Source organism: Perissodus microlepis, chromosome 13, assembly GCF_051167445.1.
Source record: "Perissodus microlepis isolate ML-2025 ecotype Zambia chromosome 13, ASM5116744v1, whole genome shotgun sequence".
NCBI lineage: Eukaryota > Metazoa > Chordata > Actinopteri > Cichliformes > Cichlidae > Perissodus > Perissodus microlepis.
The window spans coordinates 1,135,001-1,162,795 of NC_140473.1; the positions used below are offsets into that span (position 1 = coordinate 1,135,001).

Consider the following 27,795-nt stretch of genomic DNA (forward strand, 5'->3'; position numbering starts at 1 on the left):
ATCAGAGTGACCAGCTGCAGACACTGTCGCTTCGTCCACCTGATCCACCACCGAGCATGTCTACTCCAGAAGAAGCCGGCCAGCATGAGGAAGGGGAGTACGGAAGGGCGGCTAAACGGCTCAAAACAGAGGAGACGGAGGCGGATGAGAGAGAGGAGGGGGAAGAGGAGCTGGAGGAAGGAGAGGATTCGGACTCCGGATCGCTACCCGGTAACGGAGAGTCGGCGACAGACAATCGGGCCCGGTGGAGCGCGAGCCAATTCGGAGCAGGACTGAGGGTAAGGAGAGCAAAAATGTTACCTAACGGTACCCTGCGGCACAGCATCACACACCAAGCCGGGCGAGCCCGCGCATGTGCGCGCGCGCTGTCATGCAGTCTGTGCCAATAGACATCTACCTGTCACACATATGTCGGCGCCGACATCACCGACACAGCGGAGCCTGAGCTACAAATCCAGGCCAATTTTTCAATGTGACGCCTGTGTTCATTCAGCCAAAGCAATTATCCGATAAGATGTGTGTGGTGGTAAATGTGCAAAATGTCCCGTTTTACTTTTGATGTTGAATATTCGGTTCTTTCCACTCTATGGTGTCTGTTATTAGGGCTTGTGTATTTCCTTGCAATGCTGTGGTTTCCTCTCAGGTCACTGAATTAACAAACGCAGGGTTTTCAGTACAAATCATCGACTTGTTAACGTTTCCCACACGAAGCCTAAATTTGGGTTTAACACAGATGTCCTGGTTTCTCTTTGGTTATTCACCCAGTGTCTCTTGTATCTGCTAATGTTGAGTCCATCTGATATTTACAGTGCCATCAAAAAGTATTTACCCCTTTGTTTCAAGTGATGCTGATAACTGGCAAGACATTCATTTCACTCTGAAGAATTTTGGCCCATTTTTCTTTGCACAGTTGTGTGAATTCAGACAAATTGGACGTTTTTCGAGTATGAATGGCCAATTTAAGCACCTTACTAACCCTAACTATTATTGTGATTTGGCACCATATAAATAAAACTGAATGGAATTGTTTATGGTCATGCTAAAGCATCTCAATTGGATTTAAGTCTGGACTTTTCACTAGACCACTCAAAGCTTTATTATTATTATTTCTAAGCCATTTAAGGTGGAGTTTCAGATCATGCTGCATAACCAAAATGCTCTTCATCATCAGGCCATGAACTGATTGCTGGAGATTCTCCTTCAGGATTTTCAGAGTAGAATTCATGATTCCAAGCAAAGCAGCCCCAGGCCATCACACTATTACCTCAATGTTTGATTGTTGGTACGATGTTGTTGTTATGAAATGCTGGGGTAGTTTTATGCTAGCTGTAACGGGACACCAGCACACCAAAATCTCCAGTGTTAAATTAACACTAGAGAGTGTCTATATGGGTCCACACCTCTGAGTGTTAAATACAACACTGTTGAGTGTTAAATTAACACTTTTGACAGTGTTATATGTTTAAAAGTAACCTAGTCAGTTTTGAAGATTAACAATGGCTAACGCTGAGCAGTGCTGATTTTCTAACACTGGAATATTTCTAACATTTTGAGTTATTTTCCAGTGTTAGAAAATCAGCACTGCTCAGCGTTAGCCACTGTTAATCTTCAAAACTGACTAGGTTACTTTTAAACATATAACACTGTCAAAAGTGTTAATTTAACACTCAACAGTGTTGTATTTAACACTCAGAGGTGTGGACCCATATAGACACTCTCTAGTGTTAATTTAACACTGGAGATTTTGCTGTGAGCCTTCCAAAAAGTTCTGCTTTTCTCTAATTAGTCCCCTGAAAACTTTCCCAAAGTCTTGGGGAGCAAGATGGGCTTTTGAATATGTGAGGATGAACCTTTGTTTTGGTTTTTTTATGGTCAGTATTGGTTTTCTCTCCCATGGATGCAGTTTTTGCCCAGTTTCTTTCTTACGGTTGAGTCGTGAACACTGACACTGACTGAGTTCTTCAGATGTTGTTCTGGGCTCTTCTGTGACCTCCTGGATGATTTGGTGAGGGGCTCTTGGGGTCAGCCACTCTTGGGCAGGTTTTCTTGATAATAACTCTCACTGTGGTTCTTTGAAGTTACAAAGCCTTAGAAATGGATTTGTAACATTTTCCTGACTAATAGACGTCATGACTTTTTTCTTATTTGTTCTCAAATTATTTTTAGATCGTGACATGATGTGTTGCTTTTTGATTGTTTAGCCTACCTCACATTGTCAAATTAGCTTTGTAGCTAATCAAATTTGAACTTAGCATTTCAAAATATATGGTTAAACAGTTAATTCGAAATGTAACATAGTAGGCCTGGTAGCTGGTAGGTTTGGATGGCTTTTCCCCTTTGGTAAATACAATCAGTATTTAAAATTGCATTTAGCATTTACTCAGGTTACTTTTGTCTAATAAAATATTTTTTTATCTAAAGCATTTGCTGATAAATATGCAAGAAATAAGACATCGGGTAGGGTACAAACCTTTCCAGTCACATGGCCACGGTCACCACATCACGCAACATTTCATGACCATGTGAACATCATTTATTAAGTTCTACTATCCCAGTCTCCACCTTTTGCCTTTAGATGACTGTTTTGAACTGGTGCATTATAAGTAAAAACCAAATGAAACTGAATTGACTTCCAGTATTTGAGCTGGGTAGGTGCCTCGTGCCTTAACTTGGTCAAATCTGATTTGAAGACTTGCAGATTTTGTGTTTTACTTACAATTGGCTGTGTGTCCTCGTCCATCAACAATAATAAATACCTGCAGTATCACACACCGTGCAGGAAATTAAGAATTAATATGCACAAATACATATGTGCCACAACTGCAGTACCTTTATTGAGGCTGGGTCGGTCAGGGTCGGATCCTGAATCTGGCAGGAAATGTTCTTCTACAAGTTACACAGACTTCAGGTTTATAAAGTGACAAGACAAAATTTTAAGACAATTTCCAATAACTATATTTCTGATGACACAGTATTAAAAAAATATTGTATGCTTTGTCAACGCTTGCAGGCAGCAGCACCTACAAGTAAATGAACTGCTCCTTCCTTTTCATATGAAATGCATACATAGAGTGCTTGTTTACTCAGAATTATTTTTGGCACATTGCACATGACAGGCTGTACCTATATTAGTACATCACTCATTGCCTCATCACTGCTGTGTTTTTGATCTGCTACATTGCACTGTTCTTTGTATCACCATTTACAAGTCGGTCCATTATTGTTGAATTTTGCACTTGCATCTTTATTGAGACTGATAATTTGGCCTCCTTAGTAAGTCTGGCCTTTGATGTATCTGCTGATTGAGGAGCCAGCGTTGCAGCAGTATCTTCTGTGAGATTGTGATGAAGCCAGATTATATTAGTTTCTCTCCTATTTGAAACATTATATTTGTAGGGAAGCTGTTGCTAAGGAAGACTTGACTTGGCTATATTTGTAGTTGAAATATATTTAAAACTCAAGCAGATATACTTTTTTAACATCAGTTCAGTCACTAGTCATGTCAGTGAGTAATAGTGTTAAATAACTATAATGCCATTATTGACCAAACCTTTTTTAATAATTGAGTAACTCTAGCTTTTATCATTTCATGTAAATCTCACTGTTGCAAACCTAGTTTTTAAAATGTTAAAAAACAAAACAAACAAACATTTTCTGCATTAGCTGTGTGTCGGCTAAAGGACTCCCAGCAAGCTGACAAATGTTATTAAAGTGGGTCTGTGGTCTGCTGACTGTGTGGGCTGGGTGGCTGGGTTAGAAGAATGCAGCTCTCTGCTGAGATAAATAACCAACAGAGTAAACAGAGAAGTGAGAAGGGCTTCTTTTTAATTGGGTAGAAGGATGTAATGTATATGACTGTTTCCTTTCTCGTTGTCTCACCATTACAGCGTCCAGGGGTATTAGAGTGGAACATTCACACACACGCATTCTGGGTTCTGAGTGAAGGTGGGATCACCTTGCATGTAATCAGCATTACATGCTTGTAGTCTAGTTTCCGAATACTTAGGTATGCATGCACGTACACGGTTACACATACGTCATTTCATCATTAGAGGGTGATTAAGAAAATGGATGCGCTGCTACTGTGTGTTACTTCAGCCATTAATTAGAGTCAGAACAGAGCACATGTATACAGTCGAAAGTCTAAAAATAGGATCCCAGTAAAAGAAACAATAAATGAAATAAGAACAAGTTTAAACAGAAATATATACATATATATATATTAGGGGTGCAACGATACACAAAATTCACGGTTCGGTTCGATACTTTGGTGTCACGGTTCGATATTTTTTATATACAAAAAAAGTTTTCATGCTTTTTTAATTTGTCATTTATTAAAATTATAAATATATATTTTAACTCAAAAGTACAGTTTTTAAATTTAATGTTGCTGAAACAACAAAGTAATAAAAAATAAATCTATCTGATTGAGGAATCACTCATCTTTGGAAAAGAGAGTTTATTACAGAGAAATGGCTCTTTCCAAAATAAAAGCTATACTATACGCTTCTTCTGGGCTATATTCTCAGCAGCATATTAAACATATCAGGTCCCCATGAGGAGAATCCTGTGCTAACGGCTGTCTAAATGACTCGGGTAAAGTTTGTAGCATGCGTGCTTGTTGTTTTTGTCTGCTTCCACTTGTCTTTGCACTAGGATGCTGTCGGAGTAAATGTGCAGTCATATTCGTTGTGTTCCCACTAGTGCTGTCAGCGTTAATCTGAAATGACGTTAACGCCACAACACGGCAAATCTCAGTTAACGAGCTACCCCTGATCGCCCCGTGCGTGGGGCTGGACGGCCAACATGTTAACGAGCTAACTGCGCTAACACACTAGTTCCCACCAATGTAATTGAGCATTGCGTGGCACATCCGACACACTGTTTTAGTTTAGTCCATGACGCGCTCTGAATGAGGGTGGGGGAGGTTTGGGTAGCATTGAGGCAGTTGCCATGTTGCAACGAGCTTAGCTTCTGTCTTGTGCTGCGCTGTATATGCTGTAAATATATATATATATATATATATATATATATATATATATATATATATATATATATATATATAAGGCCGAGGGTTTGCACCACTGTCAACAAAGAAAAGTGTGGCTACTTTGAGGAATCTAAAATATAATATTTAGAGTCATTTATCAATATTGTCTTTGCTACAGTGCTTGCTTCAGTTTGTATCTACACTGCCTATATCAGGAAACAGGCCCCTCCAAGCACTCAGGACATTAAAACCTGATATAGACACTAAACTAACAACTAAACTGAACACACCCTTTCATTAGTCTCACGCTGCTGTGTAGTAATTTTTACACACTTCTTTACAACATTGTTTCAGTTCATTAAGGTTTGTCAGAATTTGGTCATGTGTATCTCTCTTACAGTATTTCAGTCAGGTGGAGGTCTGGACTGTGACTGGACCATTGCAACACTTTTAATGTTTTTTAGGAGCTTGAAAAAAAGCAGGGCTCGCAATATCGCTAGCCCGACGTCCCGGGGCTAGCGATTTTTCCAGTCGGGCTACCAAAATCTATCTCTGCCCTGCCCGTCGGGCTATCGTAGGAAGGAAATATATATGTCAATGCTTTTGCATTCTTTCGGAAATGTAGCTGGGTAATTATGTCATTGGCATCGGTGAGCCACTGTCAATATGTGACATATTGAAATCGCATTTGAATTTGCGCTTGTTTTTTGCTTTCACTTTGCAATCGCAGGAACTGTGTATAGAGAGCGACAGCACTGATTGGTGAGTGACGATAATTTGCGCACCAATTCCTCTGACATCGTCTTATCAATCGTTAGCTTACTATGCAAACATGACAAGTGAAATCTCCCGCAGCTTAAACATGTGAGAGGTTGATCGCGCAGAGAATCGCTGAGCGTTATGTGAGTGCGTGTGTAAAAGCAGCAGGATATATATTTTAGTTCTGCTGAGCCAAATAAGACAGGTCAGGGTGAAGAAGTGACAGCCAAAGAAAAGCTTACCACAAAACGGAAAAGTTATGACTAATCAGACTACAAGGCAAAAAGAAAGTGCAGCTTTATGGTTTCATGGACAAAAGAATTTCTGTGGCTGCAACATGACGAGCTAGATAGCCAGGGCTGCACATAAGTGGTCTGCAGGTGCGCATTCGCTGTCAAAATAAAAAACGTGCACAAGATAAGAAGTTGCAACGCGTGTTTGCGTACATAAGATTTCCTGGAGGAGGACAGACATTTGTTTAGAACTCTTAAAGATGTCGAAGAAGCTCCTTTAAGCAATTACTTTGGTTTTCTTCCACCTCCAAAGAAATGTCAGAAGGAGTCCGAACCACAAAAGAAGCGCGTATTCGCGGAAAAGTGGTTGCAGGATGTGAGCTGGCTTCAAACAAATGATGAACGCACAGAGATGTGGTGCAGAATGTGCTGTGAAAATCCCACTCTAGCGGACAAAAACACTGCCTTTTATATGGACGCAAACGCGCGTTGCAACTTCTTATCTGGTGCGCGTGTTTTATTTTGACAGCGAATGCGCACATGCGGACCACTTATGTGCACCCGTGTAAATAACATAATGTTCTGCCGGGTGTGTTGTTGGTTTTCCCTCGATTTCTGAGTCGACAAGCGCCTTTGTTACTGGGACCAGTAATTTTAAGAAAGGCCCCCATTAGAACCCATGAGAAATGCAAGAAATGCATTATTGCTCAGTCTGCAATATCTTTCCCAGAACAAACACCAATTGCAAATAACAAACTAAAAACAAACCTGAAAATCAGTTTAGAACAGCTACTATGTTGCAAAGAGTGAACTACCACTGGCACAATGTAGCAGTCTTTGCAAACTTCAAAAAGCAAATGGCCTCGATCTTGGTTCCACTTGCCTCTTACCCGTGACTTCAGTGGAAATTTCAAATTCAGGATCTGACACAGACTGATTCATGTCCTACACAGTTCTTACAAGTTCATAGAAATTTCTGTTCAATTAGAACCAAGTATTTGAGTTGATGATTGTAATTTTTATACAATGTTGTAATTTGTTTTTCAACAATTTTTTGATTAATGTTTTGTTTCTGTTACAATATTATACTTTAATGTATAATATTGTAACGGAAACAAAACATCAATCAAAAAATTCCTCTCTTTTTTATTCAGGCTACTTCAATTTATTTTGGGCTACAAAAAACGAAGAGTCCCTGCCTGAAGGGCTACCAGGGATTTTGAAATTTTGCGAGCCTTGAAAAGGCAACTGTCCTTCTTTAGGTTTGTGATGACATTCACCTCTGACTCAGTCTAAAGCCATAAGGTTGAGAATCCTAAGTATTTAAATACCTGATATTGAACTTGTTAGTTCTTACTATAGAAAGTCGGACTTCACATTGTGTGGAAATGGCCTCATATCCCCTCCCCAGACTGACTGAGAGCAACAATAGATTACTTTTTGAAGGAGTGTACAGTGTGTGGGTGGAAGTGAGTATACTGTAGCCTTTCGTTATGGCCTTGAATCATCACTTGGTGTAGTATTGTTCAAGTTTATATTCTTGTAACAGGAGTTACAAATTTTACATTACAACTCATTCACTTTCTGTTAAAGACAAAACACTTTCAATTCCCAAAGCCAGGGGAATTAAAAGTGTGTGTGTGTGTGTGTGTGTGTGTGTGTGTGCTGATGACTAAGAGCATGATTTGCCAGGCTGAGCAGTGAGAAGATGGTGGCTTTTAGTGGGAGGTGTGCAGGCTGCAGCACAGACACTGCAGTACAGAAGAAAAGGGCTGTAATAAAATTGCTGAATAAAAACATTAATTATAAACAAACAGACGGGAGCCACAGATGAAAAATACAAACATGTCGCACTTTGTGCTGTAGTGTGCTTTAGGTTGATGTTTGAAGCAGGTTTTGTCCAGGAAGCATTATCTTTACTTTGATCTGCAATATTCAAATATTTTAAAAACACATATAAACTGTACCAGGTTAATCTCATGTAGTTAAACAGTAATCAGCCTGTCTATATGCTGTGTCTCCCCAAGTGTACTTGGGAAAGACATTAACCTCTGTTAAACTGGATGGAGTTCCAGTATGTTGTTCCACAGCTCTGCTGCCACTGCTAAAATGCTTTGTATAGCTTTAAAAATTAAAAGGTGCTATACAAGAACAGGCTGTTTGTTACCTACATCAGTAATGCTGTAGTAAAAGTCCACAGTTCTCAGAAGGACAGCCTGGCAGTAGGAGGACGGGGTAAGTGCCAAACCTGTGCAGGTAGGAGGGTAAAAACAGAGAATCTGAGGATGATGGCCTGTTAGCAAGGCCGGTGAGGCCACTCTAGATAGGAGTCAACAATCAGCCTTGGTGGCCAACCAGGGATGCTGAAGTCAGCTGTCAGCTGACAGTGACTCAGGATATGGTGAAACAGCAACTGATTCAGAAACTACAACTGATCTGTGAACAGCCTTCATGGCTCTTTCTAGGCTGGAAAAACCTTCTGGGATGCTCCTTGTATTGTCTAGATAAGAAGCTTCTGCTTTGGGTCGGGTGCAAATAGGTATCACATTACTGTTTTAAAAAAAATTCAATATTTAAGTAAAATTTGCCTTTTTTGGCCATATTTGCACTTAGCTAGTAATCCACAGTTTAAGAACAACGTTTTCACACTAGAAGAATTTGCATTTGTAGTGGAAAAATACGGTGGCCCCTAGAGACAAAGCACGTACAAACTCCAAAACACTTGCAAATTCCAAAACACTTGCATGCTCCAAAACACTTGCAAACCCCAAAACACATGCAAACCCCAAAACACTTGCAAAATCCAAAACACTTGCAAATTCCAAAACACTTGCAAACCCCAAAACACATGCAAACCCCAAAACACTTGCAAACCCCAAAACACTTGCAAACCCCAAAACACTTGCAAACCCCAAAACACTTGCAAACTCCAAAACACTTGCAAATTCCAAAACACTTGCAAAATCCAAAACACTTGCAAACCCCAAAACACTTGCAAACCCCAAAACACTTGCAAACTCCAAAACACGTACAAACTCCAAAACACTTGCAAACTCCAAAACACGTACAAACTCCAAAACACTTGCAAACTCCAAAACACGTACAAACTCCAAAACACTTGCAAACTCCAAAACACGTACAAACTCCAAAACACTTGCAAACTCCAAAACACGTACAAACTCCAAAACACTTGCAAACCCCAAAACACTTGCAAACTCCAAAACACGTACAAACTCCAAAACACTTGCAAACCCCAAAACACTTGCAAACCCCAAAACACTTGCAAACTCCAAAACACGTACAAACTCCAAAACACTTGCAAACTCCAAAACACGTACAAACTCCAAAACACGTACAAACTCCAAAACACTTGCAAACTCCAAAACACTTGCAAACTCCAAAACACTTGCAAACTCCAAAACACTTGCAAACTCCAAAACACTTGCAAACTCCAAAACACGTACAAACTCCAAAACACTTGCAAACTCCAAAACACGTGCAAACTCCAAAACACGTACAAACTCCAAAACACGTGCAAACTCCAAAACACTTGCAAACTCCAAAACACTTGCAAACTCCAAAACACTTGCAAACTCCAAAACACGTACAAACTCCAAAACACGTACAAACTCCAAAACACTTGCAAACTCCAAAACACTTGCAAACTCCAAAACACGTACAAACTCCAAAACACTTGCAAACTCCAAAACACTTGCAAACTCCAAAACACTTGCAAACTCCAAAACACGTACAAACTCCAAAACACGTACAAACTCCAAAACACGTACAAACTCCAAAACACTTGCAAACTCCAAAACACTTGCAAACTCCAAAACACTTGCAAACTCCAAAACACGTACAAACTCCAAAACACTTGCAAACTCCAAAACACGTACAAACTCCAAAACACTTGCAAACTCCAAAACACGTACAAACTCCAAAACACTTGCAAACCCCAAAACACAACGGAAGTGCTCCAGGACGCTAGGGGCAGTGTTGAGCTCGATTTGCAAAATAAACGGCAAGTTTGTCTGTATGGGACGGTCTAGTCTCCGTCGCGCTTCCCAGGTTGCCTAGCAACCATGATACTAACCGCTGGAAACGTGTCATACAACTTTGTTTGACAGAAATGAAGGAGAACATATTTTGTTCATTTGTTTGTTTGTTTCTACAAGAGCTTTGTGTGATTTGATAAGTATCTGAGGCTGAGACCACAGGACTGTAAAACATGATTGTTGGGCTTCATTTCTGTACTGAACAGTCATTTAAGATTAGTTAGTAAATAACAATTAGCTAATGTTGTTCTGAGACTAAAGTCATCTCACTGTGGTAATGTAAATATAATATGGCCAATATTATAGTTATTATATTAATCATTATTAGCTATTACAGCAGTGAACATGAACTCTGTGTCAAATACTGAGCCTCAGTACAGATTCAAGTTGCAGTTATTTATGTCTTATCACCTTAAATCTTCACTCAAAGACAAGTATCTTTGACAGTGCATATATAGGTGTATCATATATAAGAGACAAATGTTGTTCCTTCAGTATGTTGGCATTACTAAATTTGGCTCAATGCTTACATACATGTGTAAAAAGAAAATGTACGAGCTGTGATAACTGTGTCTGATAGAATGAAGAGTAGACTGATATATGAAATATTCCTTTATTGGGTGAGAAAATCAGACCATGTCATAACTGCTTTAAGTCATACAGAATAGATATCAGAGCCTTAAACAGGCTGACTTCTGCTAAATGGGTCAAACTGGGCAGAAAGTCTACAAACACATAACATCCTTATAGAATATGATGTAACACTATAGATCAACTTACCTCAGAATATATAAAGCATATAAACAATTACAGCAATATGATGCAACAAACACAGCAGCTACTGATCCAAAATACTCAAAGCTTCATAGAACTGAAACCAACATTTATTTTTAGCTCCATTCTGCTGCTGATACAGACTTTAGGTTTCTGAACATTAAACTTGTTGCTGTCTTTCATAGTGTGTAACTTGAAGGCCCTGAGTACTTTCTCCCACACTGAAAACACTGGATGATAACATTATTTGAACATTACCTAATAAGACTGATTCAGGACAGACAGTTATGTTAAACTTTCCTAGCAGTCCTTCACAAACAGGGAACAGTCTGTCTATTCTCTCCATCTGTCAGCTGCTGCTGGCTCTTCCTCCTCCTCTTCCTCACACACTGCTGAGTTTGTCCTGGTGGATCATCAGGGGTGCAAAGCCTCACAGATGATGTGCAGCAGTGGGTCCCTCAGTCTGTCCTCACTCTGGACACTTGCAGTCGTCACACATGGAAATCAAATGTGTGATAAGCTGCAGGATTCAAACACAAGTGTAACTTATAAACACATGTTCATACTTTTATTCCACAATCAGAGAGAAAGAAACAGAGAGAGAGTGCAGGACAGACAGACAGGTGACAGTCTCAGGTGTACACACTGCTACACAACAGCACAGAGAAGGAGGATTTAGTGTTTGTGTTATTACGAAACAAGAAGAGTTCCCAGATGGTCCAGTGGACACATGTGTGACTGCTGTGATTAAAGCATCTTTCTTTCAGCTTAACGAGTGAACCGTCAGCTCGTTCAAACACACGTTAAAGTCCGTTTGGCTCGACACCACCGAACAGAGGCAGCAATATAACACAGCTGACATTAACAGTGCAGTGGATCCTGCTTGTGCCGTGATATTCAGGACTGCAAACCGAGCAGCATCACTGACTTTCAGCCTGTTGTGTTTGTGGATATATGACTGACTTTAATTATCCATAAAATCATCACATTCTTTGTAAGATTAAGGTCGACTATTGAACGGCGCATATTTTGAAGTAAAGGCTTTAAAACCAAGTTAGTACAAACATTGCTAATGTCACATAACTTTCCCGACATGTGGCCAACAGTAATGTTTTAATGTTCTTCATTATAAAAACATTTGCGCATAAATAAGTGACATAATATTCAGTACTTACTTCTGAAAGTTTACTCTTCGGGCGCCCCTCATCCGCCGTTTTTTTCAGCAAAATTATCCACACCACCGCCGCGCTATGAAGTCTGGGATATGTTGGGCCATGAAGGCTACACCGACCCATCCTTAAAAGTCAGGGAAATGAAGGACGCATTTGAGGGCCGCATTTTGAGCAGCCTTTGAATTGGGACAGCCTTCGTCGTGTCACTGTGACGTAATCGGCCTTAAAATGCGGCCTTTAAGGCTGCAGACCCTGACCCTGGGATACAGCCCAAAATCCGGTCATTGGTACTTCCTGGCTTGTGTAGTTACTAGGTAACAAAAGCTCAACACTGCCCCTAGCGTCCTGGAGCACTTCCGTTGTGTTTTGGAATTTGCATGTGTTTTGGGGTTTGCATGTGTTTTGGAGTTTGCATGTGTTTTGGGGTTTGCATGTGTTTTGGAGTTTGCATGTGTTTTGGGGTTTGCATGTGTTTTGGAGTTTGTACGTGCTTTGTCTCTAGGGGCCACCGTAGAAAAATGCAGAAGAAGCACAACTATCTGCTGAAAAGAGGTGTAGAAGCTAAAGTGTTTGCTGAAGACAGCTATATTTGAAAGACTGAAGAGTGTTAAGAAAGCAGACTGAGCGTGAGTGGGGAAGATGTGTGGCAACAGCCACGGGTAGGAGTCGAACCTGCGCTGCCTGGCTGAGGGTGGCTGCTCGTCTCACTAATATCTCGCAGTATCTCAGAGACTGGAAATGGAGGTGAAGACGCTGAAGTGGATATCGGAAAAGTTGCTGAAATCATGAAAACTTTGCAGAATTGTAATCATTTAGCAGAAATATTGACAAAGCAAAACAGTCAGGTAAAAAACAGCTGCAGAAGCTGAAATTCTGTCAGCTTGAACTGTCTGCTGAAAACATGCTGCCATGGGCGAGATTCAAACCCAGCTGCTCCTCTCACTGAGCTACAACATGGCTCACTCTGGTAAACCAGCTATCACACTTGTAGTGTGGTCCCATTCATTTCAAAGGGCCAAAAAGTGCATAAAAAGCTAAATATTTCCAAAAGTATAAAAGTTATGAGCACAAAAAGATGTAGCTGGCATTAGCAGAAAGAGCAGAGCAGTTTAAAATTTGAATGGTGCAAAACTAGAATAAGGCTGAAGAATAAAGTATAAAGAGAAACAGGGACACAAAAGTGTGGATGCCTTACAGCATTCACACAATTAAGAACACATTACACAAAAACTTGCACATAAACATTTGGATAGTGTGTGTGAGTGTGTCTTCGAGGGGCTTGAGCAGCTATGCAGCACATGGTGGACAAAGCCTGTAAGATGCAGTTACAGTGTTAGCCACAGTGTTGGTAAATGTTACACTGCATTGTCAAAAGTATTCGCTGACCCATCCAAATCATTGAGTTGAGGCATTCCAGTCACTTCTGTGGCCACAGGTCAAGCACCTAGGCATGCAGACTGCTGCTGCAAACATCTGCGAAGGAATGGGTGAGTCTCAGGAGCTCAGTGAAAACTGTTTGAAGGTTCTAGTAGAGTCCAACAACGAAACTGTGTACTGAATTGCTAAGGAGTTTAGGTGTTTAACTGGGGTTTTAGGATTATATTGTTTGTAAATTTGTTCCCACACATAAATACATTTCTAATCAAAGCAATGCTCATATGGCTTAATTGCCTTCTGTGTTATATTGAAACACCCCTGCATGATATGAGCAAAGTATGCTTCATTAGCAGCAGGGTGTAGAGGGCTGCCTGTTTCCCAGTTAAACTAAATAATAGTATAAGTCTTATACGTGAATGCAGCAGCTCAGGTTCGACTGAGACATAATTTCTCGCCCTACTTTTCTGTTAATCATCAATGCACTATCAAATAAAGGTGAGGAGCCCAAAACAAAATAAAAAAATATTGAATTACCAAGCAAAATCAGTTGGAGTAATAGGCAAGAAACACAAGGACAAATTCAAACAAGAAAAGGAGAGGAACATTAGGAATGGCCAGATAGCTTAGCTGCTAAGCACCAAAGCACCAAAGCTGGTTGAATTAACAAGGGACCAGTTGTGCACAAAACTGGCATGAAACTGAATTAGAACTAAGTAAAGTACATGTCATACTAGGAAAAGCATCACCTGAACCCTGCCAGTGACTGGGCCAAACTTGTTGGTACACTAAACATGGTGCCTGGTTTAAAAACACAAACGCAGTGTTGTTAAATGTGCTGTTTATCTGATGAACTAAAATATCATTACAGCATCATTGTTATAGATGTCATTTTGCTATTGTGTTGCTCATCTCAGCTTTAATTAAAGGGGGTGAACAAAAACATTGTCTTAATCATTGAACAATTATAGCGGTACATCTGAAGTTCCCAGAGTGCCTTTCAGTGGACAGTTCACTCAGAACCTGTAACACGGGCGGCCGTGGGTGGTGCTTGATTATTTCTTCATCAGCTAAGCTAATAAAAAGCTCTGGAGTTGATTTCAGATATGGCAGCTGAATCTGGAAGCTGTTGCTGTGAGCCCACAGTGTGCAGTCAGAGATCGTAAAGCAAGTGAACCAGGCTGTCAAGTAAGTGAAGCAGTTCTATTGATCTTGTTTAATATTTTATAATAGTACACAGGGCATTTAACAGCAACATTATTGAGGATTCAGTTTGGACTTTTTATTTAACAGATCATAATCAAAGCTCAGAACAAGAAAACCCACTGAAGGAAAATGTACCGTAATTGTCGGGCTATAAGCCGCTACTTTTTGCACAAGCTTTGGACCCTGCGGCTTTTAGTCAGGTGCGGCTTTTCTATGGATTGTCCGTGATTTTTGTCATATCGTAAGACGACTTGTTTTGTTTGTTCCGCTGTTGTACGGCACTACGTTGCCTGGAGGAAGGGCATGTGATCAGACACACAGTATCGGGGTTCAAGAGTGGTATGTTGGTCACGTGTCCGTCCGCCAGGCAACGTAGTGCCGTACAAGTAGTGCGAAAAACAAACTTCAAAGTAACGCTACGCGTTCAGCGGGAGGCGTGGATGATGAGCGGCGATAAACTTGCGAAAAGCAAGTTATGCTCAACTCCACCGGTGGATTCTGACAGCGTGGAAAAGTGTGAAAACATCCACGATCACCAACGGATTTCGAAGGGCTGGACTGCTGCATGATGGAGAGGAGGACACCGCCACGGCCCTTCAGAGGGTGTTCGACTCTGACACTGACAACGAGGATTTGTTTGGTTTTGAAAGTGACAACGAAGGAAAGAAGCTGAGAGTGGATGACGAAGCCATCCTGAGCCTGTTCGTGTCCGACACTGGAGAAGAGGACTTTGGTGGTTTTAGCAGGAAGAAGAGGAAGATGGTGGTGAATGACTGACTTTTCTTCTTGTTAAAGCCGTGTCGCTGCACCTGAGCCTAAAAGGAGGCCGAATCTATTTTTCTGGTGTGCTGTAGGTTATTGTTATGTACTACATTTGTTACTCGTTTATGAAGCACGGTACATGTTTCGTACTTGTAATTACCGCTACTTGTACATATACCTAAAAAGTTATGCAAATATGTACCCGTAACTTGTTTTTCAAAATATTAATAAAAGGGGCGTGTCTCCAAACAGCCATCTCTTTCCTGACAATTCCCTTTGTGCATATTCTCTTACATATGATAAGTCAACATTAAAACACCTGCGGCTTTTAGTCAGGTGCAGCTAATGTATGTACAGAACAGGATTTTCCCCTGATTTTAGCTTGTGCGGCTAATATTCAGGTGCGCTTTGTAGTCCGGGAAATACGGTATGTGTGAATTATTAAGACTTCATGCAGTCACTAAAGCAATGAAGCATTTTGCATCTCAATAATAATCTGAACGTCTTTGTTGGAGTAGTTAGGAAATAAAACACATATGGGAACATCAACCTTAAATGCTGTATGCTTTCTCCTACCAAGACGTGGGAGGATAACCTGGAGAGTTATTCTTAGTAGCATATTTAGCTTTGTTGCTACAAACAGGAGTTGGAGTTCATCCACAGGGTTAGAGACTCATTGGAGAGCAGCTGATACTGGTACTGATTGGTGTTCGGCAAATAAAATCATTGCAGAGGAGAAACTTATAGTTATTTCATATTTTATTTAAACAAGCTGCAGGTGTGCATATAATCCTGTATCAAAGTACTTTACAGTTATGAATATTGCATAGTCCAGTTTAGAAATGATAATTCTGTGTTTTTCTTCATGAAAGCCTTAACAGTTCACATGCCATGTAGTTAAAGACATAATAGCTTCATTGTTCAAATGCCTGAAAGAAAGAAGCCAGCAGCCTGGTCAACAGAAAGAAAAATTAGTCTCATGCCCTGTTTTTCCTCTCCAAACACTTAGATGAGCCATCTGCCTCTATAAATAGATTAAAAGGAATGTCAATGTGAATGAGAAGGACAGAAAGAGGAAGGACGGGGGATGGGTTGGATAGTAGAAAGAGAATGATATAAATATAGCAGGGAGCACATTACAATTTACAAGAGAATGTCTGAGGAAATATACAAGATACAAAAAAGTTGAGAAAACTGAACATGTGACTAGAATTTCCCATCTCTCTCTCTCTGTCCTCTGGTTTTCACTTACCCCTAATTCAGCAGTGACAGCAAAACCTTTCTTCCATGATTGGCTTATCCCAGTGCTGCTGCCCTTCACTGACCCGTGATTTCCTGGTTGACATCTTGTGCGTTCAAAGCGAAACATTAAGATATTTCCAACTGTTTCAAACTTCCACTGATTAATTTTCGTACAGGCAGCACGGACTGGTTTTGCAAGTAGGTTCATCCATTATAAACTGACACACTGAAGCACCGGCTGTGTGCAAATATACAAACCTGTGAAAGTGCTTTGTGGAATCAGGCACCTCTGACAGGTGAGACATTTAAGTTCGTTACATTTAGATTGTTTTCTCCCGCATTCCACACACTGACTGTGAAAATAAACCTTATATATCCCAGACTTTATACCGTTGTTGAGTAATATTATTAGCTTCATCTTTGAACAGGCAGATATTTTTTTTCTCTAGTCTATCCTAATGAACCCTAATGGGTCTAACTTTTTCAGCAGACTGATTTATGCAACTTTGCTCAGAATCAGTTCCAGGCTAATCGACTCTATGTCAGACAAGTTGTAGGTAGGGGTGGCTGATATGGCCCAAAATTCATATCTTGATATTCTTTAGCTGGATGGCGATATACGAAAAGAGAGTTCTTAGTCAAAGCTGTGTCCCAGATGTCACACAGGCACTTTTATTAACATACAGCGCAGATGTACATGAAAAAATTACTCAGAAATAAATTATCAATATTTATTAAATAATAATGCTCCATAAATAAAATAAAACTATGTTGTTTTTGTGCATAACAAAAAGCTCACAATTGTGCAGTCAAAATGTAAACTAACAGACACTGAGCATAATAACAAAGACAGATTTCACAGCTGCTCTGTTCCCAAGTTCTGCTGCGTGACCGACAGCCTGGAGTTTGAATCTGCTTCCTAACCGTGTCGCTTACAGGTGCCATTTGTGGTCCTTATAGGGCTTTGGAGTTGAAGTCACGCCGCAAGCTATTGTGGGAGCGTGGCGCCATTTTTCTGGGCCACGAATCAAAACGAAAACACTGTATTGGAAGGACGGTTGCTAGAAACATGCTTAAAAGCAGTTTAAAAGAAAAAGGACGGTACAGAGACAGATTGCGTCCGGATGCAAAGAGACGGTACTTGCAGAAAATAGCGTGCACTGGAAATGTGGACCCGTATGAAATACGGCCGTGGAGTAGAAACCCTGAAGACCAACCGCTATTGACGTAGCCTGATATATTTTCGTACCTTGTCTGTGGAGTCGGCGCGTACAAGGTGAACCAGTTTCGCAATTATAAATCTCTGGAGGGACACATCCAATTCACCAAAGATTGGGTACAAGATTTGTGAGTACGCCGTCATCCAAACAAAGGTAAGTCAGCTCGAGCACTGCGAGTAAAATGTGTTTGATTTCCCTGCAAACATTCACATTAGTGCAGCATAAATTCATTCATGAGGGGAAATTACAGTGATAACATGTGGAGGCTGTTAGATGGATAACATAGTGAGTTGTGTGTGACATTGTCCTGAAGGATTTAGTTATTCTTTATGGTTAAAGAAATTGCAATGATTTCTTCATATTTATTATAAATAATCCTAATTATAGATCTTGCTTCCGTGTTTGTGCTGTGTCACTAAAAGTTAATTTTATTTTAGTTTTATACATTGATTAATGACCTGCAGAATCTCCTTATCATATTAGGTGTCCATAATTGTCACTTAAAGTCAAACTTTATGCTTTCTCCATCTCTAAAGTGATGACATCCTTGCATTACATACTTTAGGTTCATTTTCTGCAGGCAGGTTTCTGACAGAGAACAGGCAGATTTAGAATATATCATGCAGCGTTCTATAGATGGACACATAAAGAAATGAAAAATTACACGTATGTGCTAACTTTCTAAACACTTTGTTACATTTATGAAGCGCCTTGAGGCGACTTTTGTTGTGATTTGGCGCTATATAAATAAAATTGAATTGAATTGAATTGAATTTATGATAAATGGATGAGAAAGTAGATCAAACACATTTGTGTCGGCCATGGCTCATTAAAGTTCTTGTCTTTAAATTAACTTTGTGTGTGTTTCAGGTACTGCACTCTCAAAGACTGAACGAACCAGCATTGCAGCCATGGGTCACTGTGAGCATCACAGGGAAGGTTGAAGCCGCCCACTGCACCTGTAAGGCCGGAGTCGCGGAGACCTGCACCCATGTCGCTGCAACAGTGTTGATCTGTGGCACAAGGACTGTTACAGATGAACCTGCATACTGGGTTTTGCTGGGTAATATGACCAAGATACAGCCAGAGGTTGGCCATAAGATAGACTTCTCCTCTTCAGCTGCCCAACAAAAGGCTCTCAATCAAAACATAAACAGACCATCTGTAGTGACAGGTAAAAGGAGCCGTCCTCAAAAAAGAAAAATCCCACCTGCTACTGTGGAGGAGTTGTCACTGCTATTGGATACTTTGCTGGAACACAGTAAAGCTGTGGGTTGTGGGAATGACCCATAATGTTTTATCTAGGGGTCCAGATTTATGCCTGAAGTGCACTGCCATGTAAACAATTTGCATTTACTGAATATATACTCACTGAGTCCCACTGTTCAAAAGTTGAATAAAGACACAAACTAATTTTTGCCTTTTTTCTTTAATTAAAACCACTTTAAAGAAAATCACATCAGTTACAATGTAGAATTCATGTCATTTACAGTTTATAAAAGTCATGATTTTGTTTACACAAAATCATGACAGCATTTACATGATATCACCCACTACTAACACTACTTAAATTACTGTATCTTCTGAAAAATTACTGCTATTTACATTTAACATATTTTATATTTATAATATTTAACAGGAGCAAGTTTCATTGTTCCCTGGTTTTACTACCACACTGTTCAACAAACGCAGCAAACCTTCACCATCTTATCCAGAAGGGTCACCTCTTCACCCTCACATGGAAGAAGTAATCTGATTGGCCTGGTGGTATGTTTGAAGCAGGGATTTCGGAGTGCCCCTTGTGTAGCACTGGAACCCAGTAATGATGTGTTTCATCCATTTCATAGGCTGGTTTGCTGCAATAATGCCAAATAATTAGCAACAATATTACGTTGAAGCACAATATGTATTACTCCGCGAGGCTCCTACCGCATAAAATCAGTTTGAGGTCAGTAAGCACAAGCAGAATTCAAACATGAGGCGCACTGTCGAGTTTTCAGATTGCGTTAATCTCGTTAAAATGACGTTAACGTCATAACTGCATTAACGCGGCAAATCTCTGTTAACGAGTTACCACAGATAGCCCCGGATAATGCAATTATGGCGTTAACATCATTTTAACGAGAGTAACGCTGCAGCACTAAAATAGTAATCTCCAAATGTTTTCTTTTTACCGACCAGCTCCTCTTTGATAGCTGCCGTGTCCGTCCTGTCGTTGCCTGCAGGTGAAGCGATGGGGAGTTGTGTTCAGTGAAGGAGAGAGGCGAGGCGTAGAGACAAAAGTGGACGAAAGAGAGGCAAACTTGCGGCTCCACAAGTATAATTATAACGTAACATAGACTATATTGATATAAATGATATTGTCACATCTCATATCTTGTATAAAAATATATCAGTGTATTTAAAAATTCGATATAGTTCCCAGCCCTAGATGTACACAGCAAAATCGCTAGTGTGAAATTAACACTGTGAGTGTTAAATTTAACACTAGAAAAGTGTCTATATGTGTCCACTCTTTTGAGTGTTAAATTAACACTTTTCAAAGTGTTACATTTTTAACAATGAGCTAGTGTTATTTTAACACTGCACAGAGTTAAAGATTAACACTGAGTAACACTGACCAGTGTCAAAAATATTCTACACTGGTGTTAAGTGTAAAAAAATTAACACCGAATAGTGTTGGTAGTACTTTACACTAGCCCTGGTGTTTAAAAATTCAAGTCTGAATAGTGTTAATTTTCTAACACTAACACTAGTGTCAGTCAAATCATTAATACCACCAGATTACAATAAACTCCCATTAATCTCTGATATCTTTACTGCTACAATTAACCCCCAACATCTACCCATTACAAAGAAATACAAGACATTAACATTCCAAAATACTTTGTATTCACATACACCACAAGTAAACAAGTTATACAAAATTACAGTATGGGACAATGTACATTTTGTCATCAGTGCCATTTGAAAATTGCCTATCATAAGGTCTATAGTACACCAGATCATCTACAGAGATCAGTGCAAAGACATCTAATCCATCCTCAATAACAAATGCATTTAAGTGATCATTGAAATATACTGTTGAGACCTTACAAGTTAGAAGATAAGCATTGAAATCTCTAACAATTATATTGACAATCTTACTGAACAAAGGCATCTCATTTTCAACCCCAGAACAAACATACATCCCAACTTGATATTCTGTACCATAACTTTTGACCCAGGAAGTTGTAGAAACAATAGAAGAAACGTCGAACATTTTATTCAGTGCTTCACTGCCTTTTAAGCTGCTGGCCAAGACTTCATTAATGGGGCCAAACTGTAATCTTTTAAAATAAAAATTTTCAAAATGAAAGGCTAATTGATTCTGATGTTTTTTTACTAGTGTTTTTGTGATATTTTTAAAGTTCTTTACAGATCTTTTGAAGAACTTGTGCTTTGCTTCAAATCTCATGCACCACATATGTATGAGTGGCCCAATTTTTCTAATGCAGCGTGGGTAATGGATCATTGGTTGGTGCTTTGGAATCAAATTCCGTTCTGGAAAGAGAGATTTGAAAGCCTTGTGATGATCGGCAATCAGATGTTTCAAATAGCAAGTCATGCCATGAGTTATAATGGGTGAAAAAACAATGTTCACAATTTGAACTAACAAAAGTAGCAAGTTCCAATGGCCATCATTTCTGCAAACGATATCTCCAAAACTCAATGGGCTATTCCGCAAAAGACACCATGACTGCACAGCATTAAGCCCAAGATCTTTGCTGTTGTCATCCAGTTTTAGCCCACCTGACCTGTTCCTTCTCTGTGCGTATCCGTAGTTAAAGCTTATAATTCTCTGTGACAATGAATTCAAGGATATCAAAGAGGTCTTAATCAAGTACTGAAACACAAGCTTTAACTCATACTGCACCACTCCCTCTAGTAGATCATGCATTATGTCTACAGCATAGTTGTCTGAAATATGGAACAGCCGAAGTGAATTGAGTAGACAATTTCTTTTTACACCAAATGTTGAGGCCAAAGCAGGATTTAGTTGAATGGCACCACAGTGTTTGTAATGAAGTTCTTTGGAACGCAGTGTTAAGCCTACATGATCTTCACTAAAAACTGACTGCAACTCTGTCTTATCAGTTAAACAAAATCTACAACAATAGTTTAATTGCGATGTAAAGCCAAGTTGTCACCTGTAATCTGAAAAAGCGAACCTCTCACAGGTGTGGCTGAAAAGGGCACTTGCATTCCTTCAGTCTCTAAAATCTTTAGATCATCAACAAGTGGCTTTAGGATAGGATCAAACCCATATTTTTTTAAGTCTTCTGAATGAAAAAGGGCTACAAGATGAATGTTCATCAACACAGAATTTAACTCTGGTGGCAAATTTCTCAAAACAAAATAAATACAACCAAGTTTGTGCACTCCCTTTTTTGAGCCTAAAGGATTAGCAGTTTCAAAATCGTCATAGTAGAGCTGGATCTGGAGAGCATGTTCTTGTTGTGAGAATAAACTGTGATTTTTGAAGTAGGAGCCATCATTTAAATCTCTGTAAAATCCCTCCATGTTTAGTTTTGTTTTTTGGAAACTGCTACAAAGTTCACTGTTTCGAAACATAGATGAAAGGGATCCCGTGACAGGAACGTACATGAATTTATCATTGACAGGAACTTGCCTGTGTGTCCCTGTTGTTCTATCTTTGCGCACATCAAAACGCACACCAAGAACATGCTCTATGGGTTCAACTATTTTCCATTTTTGCTCAAAATGTCTTATCCTTTTAGATTCTGTGTTAAGAAATGAAAATGAATTTTCAAGCTGATCAAAGCAATCCTCAACTTTTTCTAAGGTTTCTCTTGATGTATCAGTTGACAAACAGTCGACAACAGATTGTTTTGCATGTGCATGGATGTCATTAACCAGTTCCTCCAATGAACCAACTAAACACTGCACAGTACTTTCAGGAACTCCTGATGATTGTACTTGAGCAATAACAGAGCTGCACATGTTCAGTATTTGCCTTTTTTCAACTGGAACCTGTGTAGTTATTGTCATGGGATGAGCCACATTTACAGGCTGTGAAACAGAGGTTCCATCGTTAGGTACCGGCTCAAAATTGTTGATGACCTCAGAGTGAACGCAGTCTCCATGTGCTCGGAATAAGTGCCGCTTGTAACCAGAGTACGTGTGAAAGATAAATGAACATCCAGGCTCTCCACAGGTCAAACGTAAAAGCCTTCCTGGGTACAAACCATGCTGGAACTTCAAATGTCTAAATAACACTGAGCAACTTGAGTGGTGTATCTTGCAAATGTAACAGATGAACATTTCCAGTCAAAGTGCTGAATAGTGGATATCTTTAAACTGTACAGTGAAGACTTCCTCTTGTTTCACTGACCCGAGGACTGTCCTTCACGCTGCCAACATCAATGCCGTACACGGTGGTCTGGATGAATGTGTAGAAGTTGTCCAATGCCTTATCAAAGGACACGGCAAATAAAAAATGTGCCTTGAAAAGTTTTGCCTTGTCAAAACCTGCATCTCCCACCTGTGTCACACAGGGAATGACCTTTTGATCTAGGACAATGTAGAAACTTTGGGTAGAAACTTTGGATGATGTTCTTTCTTTCTCCAACACACAGGACGAATGGCTGAGTGGGGCCAGCCTTAAGAAAAGCCTCTGTGCTACCTCCCACCTGAGGGAGAGGAAGAAACCAAGTGATTCACATTAAACAAAATTGATAATCTGATGTTGAGGCATTGCTGTTTGAAATTATGACAATATTAAAATGTTTCACTCCGCGCGCACAATTATTTTTGTTTCAATGTGTACATTTAGTTTTAATAGAAACAATGACATGTCAGTCCTGCAACACCAAGCCTGTCTGGGATAGATACATCTGCTGCAGGTTGGATCACCTTGCCATCTTAAAATATCAGCCCTTGATAATTTGCATCTGTTCTCATCAAAAGAGAAATATACAATTCTAAAAAGCATACCTTGATGAATTTCATTAGGTGGTGAGCAGCATCTGATGTGCTAATCTTTGAAGACATCCTTCCCTTAGATGTTGGAGGTAACAAGTGAAGCAGCAAAAGATGGCAGCCGCCTCGCAGTCCCAAACTACAGAATAGAAATTAAGATCATCACAATTACTGTCATTTAAAGGACCACAGCAGCCATTTTTTCCACGTTATGTAATACCATGATGACATTTTAGACACCTGATAATTTTTCAAATAAGGCATTTTTCCACGCCTTGGTATAAAAATTCATTTCTAGAGACTTAAAATCTTCTGGCCACCAAGTGAAGTACATATCGAGTCATAACAATAGTAAGATTATGTAACTTTTTTTGTGTTCAAACTACATTAAATGTCATTTCAGGTTTAACATGTTTGTAAGCTTGTTTTCATACCATACAGAAATGAACAGAAACCCAATGTGATTTAGAAAATGGACAGCTGTATTCCAATTTGTAGTAAAGGTTTACCAGTACGGTCCAGTGATATAGTGTGTTGTGGAAATTAAGCAAATGCTGTAAAGGCATGCAAAATCTACCATTTCCAACTTACACTTACCAGCCTCGTCAGAGTAACGCTGTGCAGAAATGAGCAGCTCATCCAATTCTGTACTCTGAGACAGATTTTTGCAATCTTTGATGATCCTTGGCTTGAAGAATGTTGGCCACTTTGCAAGGAACTTACCAGACACTTCCTCCCCAACAAACAGCATTGTGAAGTCTTGGTCAATCTTAAACACAAAGTGTAACAACAGAAACAACACATTAACAAGAAAACAAACAAAGGAACCACAAAGCTGTCATTAAATCATTTTATGCCTTACCAAGCCAGGTGTATCTAGAAATCTTGGGAAAAGGTCCAGGACAGTAGAAGCTGTGGCAGGTTCTTGAACCACTTTTTGCCTATGTTGAAATGTCACCTTCATGTTGTCTTTGACATGTTTCATGTCAGTTGAGTGCCTCTTCCTTGCATTTATCACCTGACAACGGCCTCACATTTGAACACAAGTTGCGAAGAGTCTTGGGGCTGTCTTGAAAAGCTGACTTTGATTACTTCATCTCTTCTCTGGAACCAGCATATCACCACCTTCCAAGAGTAGAATAAGGTCCAGCATATAACACCATTTCTTTGCAAAATATCTAGCATGTCTAGTCCCTTTAGACTGAGTTAAAATTAATTTTGTTAAGAAAAAACATTCTTGATCCATTTTTAAGTAGTACAAGCTGTGTAACATGACTGCAATACAGTATTCTCTCAACTATCGCAGGGGTTAGTAGAAACCATATTTCTATTTTATTATTTTTTATATATTTTAAGCCATAAAAACCCTCCCCACTCTCTAACAAACCCTAATATAACCCTGTTATTCATTTTTAGACTAGAAAATGCTTAATTTACCACAAAAAAATGTAAACCAAAAAAAAGAGAAAAAAAAAGAAAAATACCTACTGGCTACAGAAATGCGCACTATAATGAAATTCCCACAATTTACAAGATGTAGGGGCCATTATAGTGTAAAAATACTCTCAGGTTACCCTTAAGCAGCCTAGTTCACCTAAGGCAGGGTCTCAAACTTAAATGGGCTGTCATCTTATTGGAGGGCTACTTCAGTGTTCAAGAAGTAAAAAAAGAAAGAAAGAAAGAAAGAAAGAAACCACAAAAAAAACCCACCCACAAATATTCCTGACAATGTAGCGTTTGGTTTGTTCGTTTTTAAATTTCAAATATTGTATAACAAGACAAAACTGCAAATATGAACGCATCCCCCCCCCCCTCACTCTTAACTAACCGATGCCTTTAATTGAACTACCAAATTAACACAATGGTCCTCTCTTTCTGGTCAGACACTTTGCAGCACTTCTGCTGTAATTTTGTTCATATTTAACAAAATAAAAATGCAGAAATAAGTGTACACATTAGTTTTTGACTCTCACTGAGCTAACAAAGCCAATCCCTCCACATGTTTGTACTCTCTTGTTACCTCGGCCAGGTCCGCGGCTCTGAACCGTGGTAATGACACCTCTGGCCAATACGTCAGGTTGCCGGGCTTGTAGCTTTACTGTCAGCGAACACAGTGTACAGTCGAGTCTTAACAGCTTTCTTACAACCAGGCACTCATTTTGGCGGCAGTGGTTATTATTATATTTACATGCTTCCTTCTTCCATTTCTCCTCGGTAACAGCTCTTACTTTCTCCCTCTCTCGCGCTCAAACACACAACGGGAGGGGCAGTTCCACGTTCTCCCTGCAGCACAGACTACGCTGCCCATGAGGGCCCGTAACACTCTGCCCTTATTGCCTTCATATTAAATCATTTTTGGCTAATGACAAAAAAAAGTCACTTTAAGGGCCAAATTGCATTATACTTCTTCACCTCACCTGACGTGGGCCGCGAGTTTGAGACCACTGACCCTAAGGCTTTGGCAGTTTAATTCGAAAATAAATAAAAGGCATTTAATAAAAACTGTGACATATATTAACATGTAATATTCATTACAGTCTGCCAATAGCCAGATTATGCTAAATGAATATTAGGAAAGAAACTGGTACTTTGCAGAGTTCTAGCTAGCAGTAGCCCAGCTTAACAAAAACAGTTAAAATTCAAATATGACACTTAAAGATGATGTATTTTGATATAAATACTATTTCTTTTACTAGTTATCATGTTACTTGTTCTAACATCAATCTAAAACTTAATATTTAACCGAATAAAACTTACCGCACCAGCAAGAAAAAATGGCGACCGAAGATTCTGGAATGCGAAGCTCCACAGGAAATGAAGGTGTGGTCTAATTTAACACCCACAGTGTTAAAATGCAGTAACGACTAAAATCCACACTAACACTTTCAGGAATCAACTCCCGATGTGTTATTTTAACTCGATTAAGTGTTGAACTAACTCGGAACTCTGTTGAATTCTACTAACACTGAAAAATCAACACTGGCATTTTTGCTGTGTAGGTGTGGCTGCATTTTGTTACAGCAAGGCAAAAAGGGAAGTGCAGACTTGGCAGAGTGGTAGGCGTGTCTTTGTTAGAGTATGGCTACAACTTTTGCTCATGAACAGCTTTTTTTCGTTAATTCCATATTTTCCATTGTGCCTCAGAAAATAAGGGACTGCATATAAAAATGGCTGTAATTCATCATTTTGATACAGTACCCTTTTAAAAAACTTCATTTTTTATTTTAGGTGTTTTATACACTTATATACACTACTGTGTAAAAGTCTTAAGCTACTTCTCATTTTTATGTATATTTTCCTTCCAAGGAGCCAGACTTTCTTGTCATTTTTAAACTGGTCTTGAGCAACACTTTGCTAGACTTTCTGTTTTTTGAAAGTTTGTCTTTGCCGTGGAGGCCTAGGGCACGACCCGCTCTGCAAATAACAGAGGGTCTAAGCAACATTCCCAGTTGTGTTGATCCTTGTGAATGAACTTACGAATCATGGATTTTAAAGTTGTATCCAGCCAATCCACCAACCCGTCAGTCTGATGCTGGTGGAAGCTGGTTTGAACAGATTTAATGCCAGTGATTTGTACAGTCTTGTAGTGGTCGACAGATGAACGATGTGCCCTGGTCAGTCAGTATCTCTGTCGGGATCCTGACTTGGGAGATTATCTGAAACAGTGCCTGCACCACACTCTTTGCAGAAAAGGTGCACAGTGACACTGCTTAAAGATATCCACTAGAACTAATACAAAGCGATATTGCCGTGCACTTTGGGGAAATGGCACTATAAGGTCCATGCCAATGTGCTCAAAGGGATCTCCATTAACAGTAGTGGCCGCAAAGTCTCTTTTGAAATGGCCTCAGGGCAGGATGTGCACCATCGACGCATGTCCTGCCAAATGCTTGTCCACTGAAATTAAGCCATTATTCGCTACAAAGTTTTATTATATGCCATATGCCCCCCCCCATGGGGTTGTATATATTGAGGCGCCTGGGAGGCGTTGTCAGTGTCACTGGCTGAACTGGTCACGGGTCTGTC

At 39.7% G+C, this 27,795-nt stretch overlaps 1 protein-coding gene across 1 annotated transcript in view; it reads left to right on the top strand.

Annotated features, from left to right (window-relative positions):
• The window catches only part of LOC146374453 (heterogeneous nuclear ribonucleoprotein L-like), a 61,432-nt gene that overhangs the window by 73 nt on the left and 33,564 nt on the right, over positions 1-27,795 (top strand). The window contains exon 1 of the mRNA XM_084948065.1: positions 1-278. This exon is cut by the window's left edge and continues 73 nt beyond it. Coding sequence (XP_084804191.1) covers positions 57-278 — 222 coding nt within the window. The 5' untranslated portion in view covers positions 1-56. The remainder of the gene's footprint in view (positions 279-27,795) is intronic.